We start from the raw sequence: 16,322 nt of genomic DNA, 5'->3' as shown, positions 1-16,322 counted from the left end.
AAAAAAAAAAAAAAAAAGACAAGGTTTAAGTATTTAGGCTGACCTCAAATTCGTCATCCTTCCTCAGTCTCCCAAACGCTAGGATCACAAGTGTGCAGTGTGCACTACCAGCTCATCACTAATTCATTTCATACTTTTTTTTTTGTTTTTTTTTCAAGACAGGGTTTCTCTGTGGCTTTGGAGCCTGTCCTGGAACTAGCTCTGCAGACCAGGCTGGTCTCGAACTCACAGAGATCCACCTGCCTCTGCCTCCCGAGTGCTGGGATTAAAGGCGTGCGCCACCACCGCCCAGCCATTTCATACTTTTTACATGCTAAAATGATAACACTTTCAACAAATTTAAATGATATCTATTATTAATATCAGCACTTGGGAGGCAGAGGTTGGTGGATCTCTAAATTCAAGGCAAGCCTTTTCTACAGAACCAGGACAGCCAGGGTTACACAGAGAAACCCTGTCTTAAAAAAAACAAAAACAATCCATTATGATGGTTTATTTCAGTGTGGTTTCTAGGACATTTCAAATGCTGTGGCTCATGTTACTTCCACCAACAGTGCTGCTGAGTCCAGGACCTATCCATATCTGTTTCTCAAGAAACTGCCCAGGAGGCCCTGTAGAACTAGGAAACCTGTGGACTTTCCCGCATCTGTCAACTGTGGGGGATTGTCACCTGTCACTGCAGCTTCAAGCTAGGAAAGGGCCTCACTATGCCACTAAGCCCATTTAGAAGGGGTGAAAGGTAGCCACAGAGATCCCAGGTCAGGTCATGCCACATGTCAGGCACAACACCTCATCTCACCATGATAAGCTGCTCCAAGGCCCTGAGACCTTGGTTTTCTATTTCTGGTCTGGCCTCACTTCTTTAGCTAGGGTATAAGTTGTTCCCTCTGCCATATGTCTTTCTTCTAAAACTGCTAGGGTGCAGCCCCTGAAGGGTCATCAGTTGGAGCTTTGACTAGAAGAGGCTCCATGAGGCGAACATCAGCAAGTTGGGACTAGTGTCTGGATGAAACTGGTGAGCAGGTTGGGAAGGCTGGTGACTTCATTTCATAGGCTGTGATGTTTGTGTCGTAAACACCCACCTTGCAGACATACCTTTGCAGTCATGCAAGGTGAGGCAAGGGCGCGCGCGCGCGCGCGCACACACACACACACACACACGCACGCACGCACGCACGCACGCACTCACACGTGCAAATGCCTTGGACAGGTACTGGCATTCAAGGTAGCCTGTGCTTGCACTTTTCCCTCCTAGGTTGCCCCAACTCACATTCTGACTCAGCCAAGGTAGAACCCAAGGATCATTCTAGTTCCAGGCCCTACAACAGGGGCCACCCAGCTTCCCCGGGAATTTACTCAGATACTTCAACTCCTCACAGGCTTCACTTTCTTGTGAGAGATCCAGGGGGGAGCTTACCAGCTTCTTCATGCTCCCCTCCCCTTCATGATAGATAGTACTATACCTTGCCCACGGTAAAGAGGGCTACACTGAACCTGGTACAGAGTATGAGGCCCTAGCAGCAAATAAGTAGATGCTAATGGCCACTTGAATGATGGCACTGTCTCCAGACTCCATTTCCAGAGGGTCTTCTGGACTCCAGACCCACACCACTGCCACGTGGATGAGCCCACTACCCCATAGTCATCAGGACCCAAGCTTCCAGGGAAGCTCCAAACAACCTCAGGGTCTCCACCCACAGCTGCCTGTCCTGGCAGGCCCATACAGCCATATGGTCAGATAGGTCAGCAACACTAGAATTTGCCAAATCTAGAGGAACCTGGGTCTCTAGTTGCTCAGAAACACCACAGGTCAGCTTTGTGAACTCGCCTTTTCTAAGTATATCACAAGAGCAGCTCCAAAACAGGTCCCAGAACATAGCCCATGTGACCCAGTCACCAGGGTCCTGGTAATGGTGCCCACCCAAGGCTGGCTGTGGTCTGTTTTTCAATTGTGTATGTGTGAGTACAGCGTCTATGTGTGGAGGTTCAAAAGTCTGTTCTCTCCTGCCACCTTGTGGCATAAGCACCTCTCTACCTGCTGAGCTGAGCTATGTCTCTGACCCACTAGGTTCAAGTAGTCTTCCTTAGCAAGCAAGTGTCTACAAGACCTCATCCTAGAAGCCTCAACTTTCTGTGCTAACCTGCCCACCACTGTCAGTATTCTATTTCCCATCTTAAACACACAACTAAGAGGCAGCCAAGAGCACCCAGAGTGGCCTGATACAATAGATACCCTCAGGTACAACCAACCAGCCTTCCAACCCTGGAATAGACTAAGCAGAGCAGTAGGAGATAACAGGACTTTACAATGCACTTTCTGGCCCCAAACAGGACAGAAGGACCTGTATGTGTGCGGTGCATCATCAAAAATAGGATTTCCCTAAGCCTTTCCACAAGCTAATGTGCAGAGTAGGTTCAGGGCAGTCTAACTCAGGCGCTAGGTTCCTTGGGCCACCCCCATGGAGCCAACTCCCTTCAAAACACTGACATGGATGGGCCCAGTTCGGCGTGTGAATCCTGCCCTCAAGAGCTTCACCCTTAATAACTCAATACCCACCACAAACTTATACTGCACATGTCTGGGTACTACAGCCCTCTCCATGAGGGTCATGGCAAGGACAGCAGCTTCCCAGACCCACAGGACAGAATGTGACTCCAAGTCTCCTCTGTCTAGTACTTAGTGAACAGAAGACCAACTCTAGATATACAAAACCACTCAATGGAATAAATCACGGAAAACAGGTCATCTATTTAAATTATAAAACACTGTTATAAAAATGGCATGGCACTTTATTTTTATAATCAGAAAAATAAGTTCCAAATTCTCAGTTCATAGGCTGTGCTAAGCATCAGAAAGGGGTTATCCAGTGTCAACAGGAATAAGAAGACAGGTACCAGGTACAGTGACTGGGGCCCAGCCATGTAGCCCAGACAATCCCCCAGGTAGAAGTTCCAAGCCCAGGAGTCCTCTCTCTGCTCTGGTCACCTCCCCTTTAGGGACTCAATCTAGCCACTGGGACTCCAGGAGATCCAGTGTGGGGCTGGCTCCCCTAAGATGGAACTTTGGCAAGCTGAACAACCCCTGACTGCAGGTAACAGGGACAGGTGCAGGCCCAAAGGTGTAGTAATAGGCGTCAGAATCAGGGTTGAACACTGTTGTAACGGGGATGAAGAGTCCGGATAGAGGCTTCTAGCTGCCCTGTCAGCGTCTCTGGGGTGGAGAAAGCCCTGAGAGGTGGGGAAGCAGCCACGGAGTCACCACCCCTTCATATCTCTTATGCAGCTGGAGGATCTTCAAGTAGACACTAACACCATCCCACAGCCAAAAGGTGTGATGATGGAGGAGGGTCATAGGTCTGTTGGCTAATAAAGAAACTGCCTTGGCCCTTTTGATAGGACAGCAGCTTAGATAGGCGGAGTAAACAGAACAGAATGCTGGGGAGAAGAAGCCGAGTCAGGCAGTCGCCACAGCTCTGCTTTCCAAGATGGATGCTGGTTAAGATCTTACTGGTAAGCTACCACCTTGTGATGGTACACAGATTATTAGAAATGAGTTAATCTAGATGTGAGAGCTAGCCAGTAAGAGCTAATGGGCCAAGCAGTGTTTAAAAGAATACAGTTTCTGTGTAATTATTTCGGGTAAAGCTAGCCGGGCGGGAACACAGCCCGCCGCTCGCACTAATACAGAGTGAGCTGAAACCTGGCTAACCAAATGCACGCTGTGGCCCTGAGTCACTTAAGCCATTGTGCTCAGGGCAGGGAACACAGTGGGTGTGAAGTGGGGGACAGAAAGTGAGGCCTAGGCCTCACACATGCCCGCCACACACAGGCACACATGGACACACCACTTGCACCTGCACACATGCATGAGACGCGGAGATGCAAAAATGTTGTTGGCAATTAGAGGCACCAAAGGATGCTGAAGGATCCCAACAGGCTCCAAGTCCTTGGGTGGCTGTGTAACCTCTCCTAGGAGTTGTCCAACATAAAGCATGTGAGGGGCACAGTAACACCAAGAGGCCTGACACCTATGGAAGGGGCAGTAGGATGATGGAATGACTTGGCGTTCATCTCTCTTCTGATGCTTCTGATGCGATGAGCCTGGGCCTGGTCTTGGCACAGCAGGGGCTTTCCTGCATTGACCTCAGGCCCCAATCAGTCAAAGCAGTCTGGGAACAGCCTCATGGCAGTCTGTGAAGCATCTAAAGAGTAAGGTTCTCACTGGTGCAGCCCAACTGCAGCGTGACAAATTCATCCAGGGAGTTATCTACAAGCCTCATGCTCCAGGACTCACAGACGGGGCTTGGCGGGCCACCCCCGGGGCAGAGTTTCGAGTCCACTGTGTCCTCAAGGGCCTGAAGGGATGGCCCAGGATCGAAGGCTGGGGTTGACGGGCTGGCACCAGATCCAGTAGGGACTGCCGCCTCGGTTGACAAAGGGGCCTCAGAAGAGGCTGGGGGGCCAGGCCTGGCTGCCCCAGAAGTGAAGGGCGATCGGGTAGGGGAAGTAACGGTTGGGGTTTGCGAAGTTGGTCTGGGCCCAGAAGTGACCGCAGGGGCTTCTTTGGGCCCATGAGGGGCTGTTTAGGTAGGTGAGATGGCTCTGGGCTAAGACTTGGACACTTCTGTTGTGACTGCCTAGGACTCAGCAGGGCAGGATTTGGAGAGCTACTCTGCTCTGGGCCTTCAACTAATTGCTGGGGCTGCTTGAGGCCCACCAGTGACTGTCGGGGGCCACTTGACTGGCCCAGGAGAGATCTATGGGGCTGGCTCTGCTGATGTGGGGCCAACAGTGCCTTCCAGGAGCAGCAGCACTGGCCTGAAAGGTGGCTGGTGGGACAGTGGCGTGGTTGCAAGCTGAGAGTCCGAGGGGGCTGGCAGCGCTGTCCTGAGGCAGCCCTACAGGGCTGGTCACAGGAACACTCTGTGGTCCATGACTGCAAAGGTCGGCAACGGTGCCACACGGTCAGTAGAGACCGGCAGAGGTGACACGAGGTCAACAGGGACCGAAGTGGGTAGCGATGCCATGGAGTCTGGATGGACTGCAGGCGCTGCCTGGAGCCTGGAAGAGCCAAGAGTGGCCTGCGGGGCTGAGCCAGGCGTGAGCGCTGGGTCTGGCTGAGCTGATCTGGGGCCGGAAGCAGATGCTGGGGTCGGTGTTGCTGACCAGGGCCCAGAAGTGGGCGCCGGGGCTGGCAAGGCTGTCTCAAGCCAAGTGATCGATGGGGCCAAGCACGCTGACCCAGGGGTGGCCGCTGGGGCTGGCAGGGCTGCCCTGGGGCTGGGAGGGGTCCCTGGGGCTGGCTGGACTGGCTGGGCTGTTGTTGCTGCTGGTGCTGGGCCGGGCCGTTCTGGTGCCAGGGGCTGGCTGGGAGCGGCCCCCCTTCTGGGGAGCACACCTGCATGGAAGAAAGAGTATGTGTCCACCTGGGCAGGTGTGCCCGCGGATCCCCCATCCAGCCCAGGCCCAAGACATGCTATTCCCTCTCCAAAGCCCAATTCCCAAGGGAGCTCAGAGCAGTCTTAACTGCTGAGAAAAGCCCTTTTTCTATAAAAAGAGGGCACAGGCCTAGGGTCCTCAGGAGGAAAGCAGTTGTAGCACTGAGCCATGACCCAGGACAGACCCATGCTCAGGCAGCACAGACCAGTTTCTACCTGCTCTGACAGACCTCATATGGCCAGAAACACTCCTCCTAGGGGAGGGAGGGCATCCCTTTTCTTGGTTTCTCCTTTCACTGCTGGACCACCACCTGAAGCCTTTGGCTGAGCATTCCCCTCTCTTAGCAGGAGCCTTGTCCCCATATCCATTTAGAGACACTCTGGATGTCTCCAGACACCTAGTCGGCGGAACCTGACAGACGCAGTGGGAAGCGGGGCCGGCCTATCAGCTTAGCACTGTCACCCATCCTGGCCAGCACACACCCCTGCACTCCTGGGGAAAAGCAATAGCACTGGCCAGGCAGGCCTTTTCAGTTGGGCAGACAGACAGGTCCCCGCACCTCTGTGACCAGCCTGGCTCCTATCTATCTACCCCATACCCCAAGCCTAGCAACGATGGGGTGCATTGCCAGGCAGGCCAGACGCCGAAGGGTGGGGTCCAGGTGTGCATATAGAACTGGTGCAGATCCCACCACTGCAGAGATCTTGAGTAAGGGAGGGCATAGGATGCTTACCTGTTTGGAGGGCTGCAACGGGATCTTCTTAGTCCCTTCATCAGAAGTGGGCTCTGCATTCTGCCCTGGACTGCCCACCTCCAGGGGCTGCCTGTTCTCACTCAGCTCAGCAGATGGGCAGTTTTCTGACTCTCGGGGCTTCTTGATGAGGTGTTGATCCCATTTTTCTTTCCGCTCATGTGGCTTCAGAGCCATGTCCTTCTGCAGAGAAAGAAGGAAATACATGTCAACCTGTGGAAATACCCTATGGAGATGAAGCAGGTTCTCAGGCTGTGGAGACTCCTCACAGGAAGGAGCCTCCAACCTGTAAAGCCATGTCTGAAGGGAAACAGACAGGTGATGGCTGGACTATGTAGGAAATTCCCAAGTTCCCAGGGGCCTAGTAAACAGTATTGTAGAATTCTTCATGTATGGCATACTTGGGAACTCTCTGAGGTGGCACATTGGCCTGGGGTTAAGGATACCTGTGAGCCTCACCAAGTGACACCCACAGGAAATGCCCCCTGGTAACATGCTATATAGAATAGGAAATACCCCAGGTGATCCCTCGTTTCCACAGAAGTGCCCCCCAGTGGCCCTAGTTCCCTATGTTCTTCCCAGTGACATACTTCATTCCACAGGGAGCACCACTACCCAGGAGACTGCAGAGAGCCTTGCCAAGTATCTTTCACGCTGCCAGACTTCAAAGCCATTACTGTCAGCTAGCCCTGTCAGTGGTCATCTGCACCCCCATGTTCTGGGACCCCCACTTCTGTAGCAGTGACCAGCACTGGTTATCAATGGTGGCACAGAAATGAGGCAAACACTTACACGCAGCTTAGACTTCCCCAAAAGCAGTGGACAGTGAAGTCTACAGAAAAACAAAACCTCCCTGAAAACATCCCAAGGCCTCAAAGGCAGAGCAACCCCCGCCCCAGAGACAGAAGATTTGAGTTTCTGCCCTGCCTTTCTACCTTGGACAGGTTAAGGCTGAACATAATAACCTTCTGCAATACACAGTATTTAAGGTCCTGATCTCATTAAACCCAGACTGTCTTGTCATCTGTCCACAAGAGCCCTGGGCTATCAAGACTGCCCTGCTGCTAAGGACTGAAATGTACAAAAAACCAAAAAACCAAAAAAAACAAAGACTTATAGGCACTCTGATGTTATAGCTGTGACAGGGCTGTTTGCAGGGTGTTTTAGACCCCAAGTCTAAATAAACTGAGGTCAACTTTAATGGATACTAAACAATGACAATCTCTGACTAGGACACCAAAGGGTTGGGAGGGGAAGAGAGAGCAAGCCTGGTCTTCCCCAACAGCAGAAAGCAGAAGGAAAGAGAAAGTAATCAGACAGGAAAACTGACAGACAGTTAGTACAGATCCAGGCCCAGGCCCCTACTAGGAATTTGAATCCTCTGTATCTATTTGGTACTCTGCTTTTTATACGATAAAAGATTCCACTGGCCCCTCCCATTCTGTTAGTCCACTTTCTAGTCTCATCCTGCACACAGAATTGTTTTCTTGGTCATCTGCCCCACTTAGCCTAGGGAAGGGCTGGCTAGTGAGTGATAGTAGCCAGCCCCTACCCCAAAGGAAGACACCTTCAGATTTCCTCTCATGAATGAATCTTTTTTTTTTTTTTTTTTTTTTGGTTTTTCGAGACAGGGTTTCTCTGTGGCTTTGGAGCCTGTCCTGGCACTAGCTCCTGTAGACCAGGCTGGTCTTGAACTCACAGAGATCCGCCTGCCTCTGCCTCCCGAGTGCTGGGATTAAAGGCGTGCGCCACCACCGCCCGGCTCTTCATGAATGAATCTTATGTGTACACCTGCCTGAGGGAACAAAGGTGACTCACTCAAAGGGGACTAGCAAGGCTGTCACCGAGTCTCAATTCTGAAATTCTCGGTTGATGTAAACCAACTTTCACCTTGCACATTAGGAGAGCACAGAAATTGCTCAAGCATCACCTAGGCATCTGGGGAACAATGGGTTATTCTGTCTGTCTGGGCATTTTTGGAGCTTAAACACTGCCCAATAGACCCTGTCTCTAAAAGCCCTGCTTTTAGACCACCAGTAAAGAAAGGGCCTTCAGTAGCTTAACCTATACTTAGATAACCAAGGGGATAAGACACACAGCACAGAGTTGCCTTTAGCAGTGTCCCATAGTTGCTGTTCTATAGTCTACCCCCCCGCCCCCCTTGCAGGGTAAGCACTGAAACTCAGAGAGGTTTTACTTACAGCCATATGTCAGAGCCCAGGCAGACAGCACTGGAGCACCGTGACTGTAGCACCAGGTTCAGGTACCCCAGGTCTAAGAGAAAGCAGGGTTCTAGGCTCTGTCTTCAAATGAGCCAAAATAATTCCAGGGAAAGTGGCCACTCACAAAGGTGCTAGGACACCAAGGAAAGAAAGGCTCAAAACACTAATGGATAAGTTCTGTATTCATGACCCAGTGTAGGCCCTGCCTTGGGTATTCTGTTAGACACTCAATGGATCCACATACAACCAGTACTGAGTATCTTAAAACCAAACACGGACACCAGAGGCTCAGAGAAGCCATCCAGAAAGACAGCTTGGTCTCTGGTAACCCAGAGTCTTATACAAACAACCCCTACTCCAGCACCCCGGGGAATGCCAGCTCCTGTCTGAGGAGTCTGACAGAAGACAAACACTGGGAGTTCAAGGAGTCATCCTGCCAGGACCTGCGCAGCAAGACAGAGTACAGAGTAGATCTGACTATCATGTGCAGCAGGGTTAGCCACCAGCAATCAAGCCCACACACAAGGTGCTGTTTGTGCTAACAGTCCCACAATCATTCCAGGCTTCAAACTTGTGTTCCCCAACCCAAAAAGAACACCAAGCTGAATGCCTAGTAAAGGAAATTGCCCATTCAATTTTCTTCCTTCCTTCTTTTTTTTTTTTTTTTGTTTTTTTTCCTTCTTTTTTTTTTTTCTTTCTGGCTTTTCAAGACAGGGTTTTTCTCTGTGTAGCCCTGGAACTCACTAATTCACTAGGTATGCCAAGTTAGCCTCAAACTCAGAGATCCACCTGTTTCTGCCTCTCAAATGCTGGAATTAAAGAGGCGTGTAGGCCGGGAGGTGGTGGCGCACGCCTTTAATCCCAGCACTCGGGAGGCAGAGGCAGGCGGATCTCTGTGAGTTCGAGACCAGCCTGGTCTACAGAGCTAGTTCCAGGACAGGCTCCAAAGCCACAGAGAAACCCTGTCTCGAAAAACCAAAAAAAAAATAAAAATAAAAAAAAAAAATAAAGAGGCGTGTACCACCACTTTGTTTCCATAGCTTGTTTCTCCCTGCCACCTCTATTCAATTTTCTAATGGTGACTTTACATGACTGTTCCCATCATGTTACTGCTATGCAATACCAATAAAATTCTAATTGTACTACATTAAACCAACCACAAGGAGACTTGTTTCTTTTCAGAGGCCAACCTACTTAACTCCCATCATGATCCCCTAAGGCTCAGCTCCATCCCCTTTAGCCAAGAAAGTATATGCTCACTCTTACCCCTATTATCAACAAGCCTAAGGCATGTTCCCTTTGGCAAAGCAGGAAGACCTGGCTCAAGCCTGTCTGAAGCCTTGTCCCGAGCTTCCTAACCCATGTGACAGTATTGCCCCTGGAAAATCTGAGTCTGGAGTATCAGAACCTTGTACAGGCAAATACTGCTCCAGTACTCCAGGCTCCCTTCTCACTAACTACTTAACATCTCAGCAGCCTTCCTTAGACTTCCCCTCATGCTGAATCTACCAGTTTACTTGTTCTCTGGGCTGCTGTCTACCCAAGTTCAAGATCTCCACTCAGGTATCCACCCAGGTAGGACTCCCAGGAACCAACCAGTCCTTGCAGTCCTCTGACCCCTGGGGCAGCACCCAACCTACTGGCATCTTAACTACCTCTCCAGCTAAGGTGGAAATAGGGCACTCCCTCCCAGATCTTTCTCTCTTCAGCTTGCTTCTCCTAACTGGCTGCTGAGTTTCAGTCATAGAACCTGAGTCAAATGTTCAAGAGGATCTCCACAGGTCCTCATGACTTCTTATCTGCTCCAGAAGTATAGACCACTGTGCCCCATCTCTGAAATCTCCAAGTTCATGGATATTACCTTCATACCTGCTACCCAGCTGCCAGCAACCAATGACAGCAGGCTTCGGTGGACAGGTAGAGACTCCTGTGACCAGCACAGGCTGCCACAGGATACAAGTAGGCAGAGACCATACTGCTACACAACTACTGCTACAGTGCTGGGGTTCAGGAAAAGTTGGGGAGACCAGAGCACCAATGGGTCCAAGGGCCATAACCCACCCTGCAATTACTAAATAAAGTGTTTTGAGCATTCCACCCCCCAGGGTTCTGGCAAAGAACCTTCATCCCTTCAGATCTTGGTCAAGCAGCTGTGCCATGCACAACACTGGCAGGACAGAGGGTCACTTGGAGACAACAGTAGGCCTTATCTATGGCTAAACGAGGTGTAGAAGGTGGGAAGCACTGACATTATTAGCAGTACTATCCAGGGAGGAGCTGGAGCTAGACAGAGGAGCATGGAGGCCACTTGCTTGGGGTCTACATCAAACTACTATATCATGTCCACATTGCTGGCCTGAGCAATGGTTCTGAAATCAGTCTCCACAATCCTTCCTTCCAGCTCCATTCAGACAGACTATAGCCTTGTTCTCAAATCCCATTTCTTTTTTTTAAGGGGGTGGGGCAAGGCATGGTTTCTCTAGGACAGGTCAATGAGGAAGACCTAAGGGTAGCGGTTTTCCAGGAAGAAGTTAGCATGTAGGAGGGCCTTACGGGATCTCAGTTCTGACCCCATTGTCTGCTTGCGGCCACTCTTTTTGTGAGGATGTAGGTTCTGTGTACTCTGAACACACACAATTTCCCACAGCCATAAAAGACAAGAAATCAGATCATCTAGATTTGAGTGGAGACAGTAAAAAGGGGTGGTAACCCAGATGGACAAGAAGGTCCCAGAGCAGAGAAAAGGCTGTGTGGCTAAAGGCACGAAAGGGGAGAAGGTCTGGGGGCTCTAGGGCAGAGCCAAGGTCCCTGAACATGACTGATGCCTGATCCAGGCTATCCTTGGTGTGGTAGCCTTCAAGTCCCTTGCCCCAGTCACAATACACTGGATCCTCAGTGCTCTCCCGTGAGGTCAGTACTCCTGGGAGGGATAGTCTACCCTAAGCCATTTTCCCTGGCCTATTCTCTTTAGCCAGAAAGCAAGGTAGGCCAACAGCCCATCTGTCTAAAACAGCACTTTCTCTTCCAAGTTCTGGGAAGACACCTCAGGTCTGATTTCTGCCACACTCTAGGCCCACCAAAGCTTCAGCACAGCTGCTGCTCAGTTGTCATCCAGGGTGTCTCCCAAAGCCTCTTCTATTGCAGAGTCAGCTGAAGCCAGGCTGGACATTTCTGATGCCACAAGCCTGGGACATAAAGGATCTGGGTAAGTTCAAATGAGTGGGGAGGGGCAATAGGCAAGCATTCAAACTGAGCCTGCTCTTCCTCTCTGTACTGGAGACCACTACAAGTAGTCCAGTTCTGGATATAGGTCCAGCAGGGTCTGCCTGGAGTAGACTGAAGGAAGACACAGGGACCTAAGTATGCTCACCACAGGACTCTCATCCTGGTGTCCAGTGGATAGCAGGGAGAACAAGCACATGCTGCCTCATTAACCTTTCTGCAGATGAGGAACTAAGACCCAGAGCAGGAAGCAGGATTCCCAAGCAGTTTACAGATTTTTCTGCAATGTTTGGCTGGCAAGGCTGAGGGCAGAGGAAGCCCAGGGCCTCTTCCTGAGAGCTAGGAGACAGCAGCTGCACTGCTGGAGAATGTGTAGATGCCCTGAGACAGACTCACTGGTATTCCTGAATCACAGGAAGCCCCTGAGGTTGGAGCCTTGACAAGCAAGCCTATTCCTACTCTGCCCGACTAATTCCTACCTCAGATGAAGGGAAAAGCTAGGGATACTGAGGATACCACCACATCACCTCATCAGGAGCCACTCCTCCCTGGGCAGTCACTGGGTTCAGTCCCCAGTTCTAAGTGTGCTGGCAACATCATGAGATGAAGAGAAGGGAAGGTCATACAGAACAGAATCTGGTCAAGGGGCAACCAAAGCTCTACAGTATGAGCAGTATCCCAAGAGCCAGGGTCTGAGGGGGCAGGTGGCCAGAGCACATCTGAAAGATCCCTGTGAGAACTCTGCCTTTTTACGGGAGAGGAACCTGGGCCTTTTGAAGATGACAAAGCTGTCAGACTGGAGAACAAACTGCAGAGAAGCGGAAGGACAGCCAGGGTGCAGAAAGCTGGACATAGAAGCTGGGAGTAGGTTAGTCAGACAGACAGATGCCAAGGCAAGAGCTACTAGCAAAAATGGAATAAAATAGAACAGGGGAAGCTGGCCACTCTCCAGGAATCTGTCTGAATCTCACTGGGGACTCTAGCTTTACTCTGTGCCTCAGTTTCTCCATAAGTATGGGAACAACACTGCAGCCTCTTTAGAGGCTACCAGAAGGGAACGCTCAGCACACAAAATCCTCCAACCACACCTACACCCTGGAGACAGTACAGCACTGACCTTTTTCTGTCATTAAGCAACAAGGCTAGGCTTCGAGGAACAGCTATAGCATGGAAACTTAACACTCCTCTGCTCCTTACAGAAAGAGGGACTGGTTTGTGAATACAGGATATGCAGGCACCACCTGAGGCATCCTGAGAAATCTAAGGGACAAGTGGCTGTTCCTCCCGAGATGGTAGTTTCAAGCCTAAATCAGAGCTGAGCTGCCAAGCCAGGCAACAGCCAGGCTTCTACCAGGAATCGCCAATACACAACTGCATGCACCACACATGCTCCAACTAACGGCAAGACACCTGCCCGAGCTAGAAAGCTCTGTACATAGCATGAAACCACAAAGCCAAATAGCTCTCTATACCAGCTCTCCGCAGAAACCACACAGAACAGCTCATGTTGTGCTGAGGAGCACTAGTACCTAGTTGGTACACTTTCCTTTTTTAACTACTCAGGTAGAACATGCCAGGCACCTGCCACTCCACTGTAATATTCTGACTAGTTTCATATCTTCTACTCTACCCTATACACAATACATAGCTCCCATCATATCCCTTCTATCCCATTCAAAGCTGGAAACATAACCACACCCAAGCACATGTCGGTATCAGAGGTTCTAACACACCTGGTAGCAGTTGGGGATCCAGCGGGTGGAAGAGCTGTAGGCTAACACTGGGCCTGGATTTAAGCCTGGATCATCTTGGCAGGAACAGGTAGGTCACAGAAGGGAACAAGGAAGTTGTCAAGTGACTATGGAATCTGAATGGAGGGGTGCTAAGATGAGTAGGGAGGGGGCAGCTTGCAAGGGATTTGAGTAGACTAGGCCCCTCCCACACTACCCAACCCTATAACCAGGCTGCATGCCCTGGCTTTAACAGATGGGCACTGCTATAGCATGCATCCCTCTAGGTCTTGGCTGCTGCTTATAGGTGGGCCTCCTGAAAAGGCTTCTTGACATGAAAGCCAGGCCCCACCACAAACAATGCTGACCAACCGGTCACCAGTTAACAAGGTTGGATTCTGTGACCTAAGAATTTTGTCCAGTAAAAGAAGTAGCTGCTCCTCAGAGTGCAGGAAAAAAGAAAAGCCCCCAATCCAAACAGCAGAGCTGGTAGAACAAGACTTCAGACCAGGAAGACAGCAGCAAAACTCATAGCTAATTCTGGAATGGACTCCATATAAACAGTTCTCTATGGGGCTCCAGAGACACCCAAGAGCTAAGAGCTGAAATGTTACTGGATCCTAAGAACAAAACCCAAGCACAGTCAGCAAGGCATAGGAATGTGCTTCAAGACCAGCGCAGCATGCGTGTCAGAACCAAAACTAAAGGGACCTCACCCACAAGGAAAAAGACACTAAGACTACCCTCAATCTGTGGCTCTGGGAATGCTATGAAATGATCAACTGGCTGCATAGTAAAATTAGCGTTATAAATAAAAGCAAGATGACCAGAGTCAAGTGCTTGAAGACCCAGTGAGAACTCCCTCACAGAATCAGAAAAAGATGGGGGGGGGGGGGGGGGGGGAGGACAAAACACAAAACAAAACAAAACAAAGTTCTCTTCATTCAGGATCAGCCAAGGGAGCCAGGCGGTGAATGGAAAATGCCTCCTGCCATAGCTCTCCTCTCCTCACCTAAATGTCTATGTGTTTCAGTTCCCACTGCTATGCACAAACATCAGCATGGCAGGGTATGGGCATAATCCCCTGAACACAGCAGAGTGAAGACCTTCCCAAACTGTCCCACGATATGCCATTCCCAAAAGTCACAGTACAGGCTGGTGGCTGTCAGCTAAGCTGACAAGTTTTTGTCTTTTTCTTTTTTTAAAAAGACAATGTCTCTCTATGTAGCTCTTGCTGTGCTGAACTCAAAGAGATCCACCTGCCCATGCTTCTGGAGTTCTGGGATCAAAGGCATGCACCACCATGCCCAGTGGCTGACAGCTGCTTAAGCACAGCTCTGTACACAGTGTGGTTTTATGAATATATTTTGTGAATTATAAGTCACATTTACTGACCAGAGAATGCAGAAACAAAAGAGAGAAAAGCACCACAGCACACAGCATTTGGGGCGATTTTCCTTTCCACTTTTGTCCCAAGTACAGTTCATATGCACAGAGGTGAGGAACAATAATACTCCCTCTCTATGTAAACAGCATAGCTTCTACCAAGTTGTCTCCACTGTGAAGAACCTCCCTCAACTCCAAGTGTGTGACAACTGGTATCCAGCTGTGTCTCCTCTGGGAATTCCCCTCCTCCCTTTTTAGATGGCACAGCCATTCATATACCTAGCCGCATCTCTATTGTGAGGAACAACTCCCACCCACTATAAACGACACTTATGTATCCAGTTTTGTGTCTTCTGTGATGTGCACTCTCCTTCCCCGTGTAGATAGCACAGCTCTTTGTGGCCACTATGAGGAACCTTCTATGCGCAGGTCCCGGGGAAAAAAAAATAATGAAATCACATGACATGAAACCACAGGTGGTTTCTGCTTGGTGATGGTAGTAAAAATGTTCTCTGGCCCCAGAGTCTTAGCCCTATGGCTAGAATGTGCTTGTCCACCTGAGGCTGGATGCAGGACTCAGTCTACTTCCTAGTAATACAGGTACCAGCACAACTTGTTCAGTGACCTGGGGCACTTGTGTTGGGTGAAGGGGATACTTCTGGCCCTAAACAGTTCCTCACCTTTTCACTGCTGGGTGTGGGGTCACAAGAAGGGCAAGATCTACTTTCCCTAAGTGTCCAAATCCCAGGCTTCTATGGATCCCCGACCTTCACTCCCCAACCTGTTAAGAGAAGACTGAATACCTTCAGTTCCAACATGAGACTCTAAGTCTAAATCTGTGGATCACTAAGTGCTACCCCACACCCTGTTGCCAACAGCCACCACCATGGCATCTGGGGAAGCAGCACAGACAGAAAGGAGTCAAGGGCTCCAATCCCTACAGTAACAAAGGAAGATTAGCAGAGAGATATGAGGCAGCCCTGGCTCAGGGAGCCTACACAGGCATCCTCAAATGAGGTAACGGGACCTTCTTCCATCTGTCTCCCAAGTCATTCCATCCACTGAACTGCCTTTGGGACTACGCAGGCTTCTCTGATACTCAACAGTGTCATGACATAGGGATCCTAAGGAAGTTACTGTTGAGACAAGCTCTACCTCTGGACTGGAGTCCTGATAATCCTGAGAATGTAGTCATCTCCCCCCCCCAGTTTGAGGCTGTAGAGCAGGGGGACCACACACACTTCCAGACTGTGCCGACCCCAGCCTGGTTGTCATTGAAGGGTTAAATGAATTTGTGTCTGCAAAGACAACTAGTAGAGTGAACTAGTCATCATTAGAGGTGATGGGATCATAAATTACCTGATCTCAAGGAGAAAACAGTTTACTGGTAAATGAGACCCAGCAAAACTCTTCTAGAGGCGATCTAGACCTTGTGATCTGCCCAGAAACCAAGTACTTCCCAGGTCATAAGAAAGACTACCATGGCCGGGCGGTGGTGGCGTACGCCTTTAATCCCAGCACTCGGGAGGCAGAGGCAGGCGGATCTCTGGGAGTTTGAGGCCAGCCTGGTCT

At 50.2% G+C, this 16,322-nt stretch overlaps 1 protein-coding gene across 9 annotated transcripts in view; it reads right to left on the bottom strand.

The window, feature by feature from the left end:
* Positions 1-16,322, bottom strand: part of Fbrsl1 (fibrosin like 1) — a 78,691-nt gene that overhangs the window by 59,988 nt on the left and 2,381 nt on the right. For 8 of the 9 annotated variants that reach the window (XM_013349700.2, XM_026784426.1, XM_026784425.1 and 5 more), the window contains exon 2: positions 6,173-6,373. In XM_013349700.2, coding sequence (XP_013205154.1) covers positions 6,173-6,373 — 201 coding nt within the window. Of the gene's footprint in view, positions 1-2,745; positions 5,399-6,172; positions 6,374-16,322 lie in introns of those variants that run through there. The other variant, XM_026784437.1, reaches the window with a different exon arrangement.

The sequence above is a fragment of the Microtus ochrogaster genome, chromosome 2, assembly GCF_000317375.1.
Source record: "Microtus ochrogaster isolate Prairie Vole_2 chromosome 2, MicOch1.0, whole genome shotgun sequence".
In the NCBI taxonomy this organism is placed as follows: domain Eukaryota; kingdom Metazoa; phylum Chordata; class Mammalia; order Rodentia; family Cricetidae; genus Microtus; species Microtus ochrogaster.
This window is presented reverse-complemented; position numbering and strand designations above follow the sequence as displayed.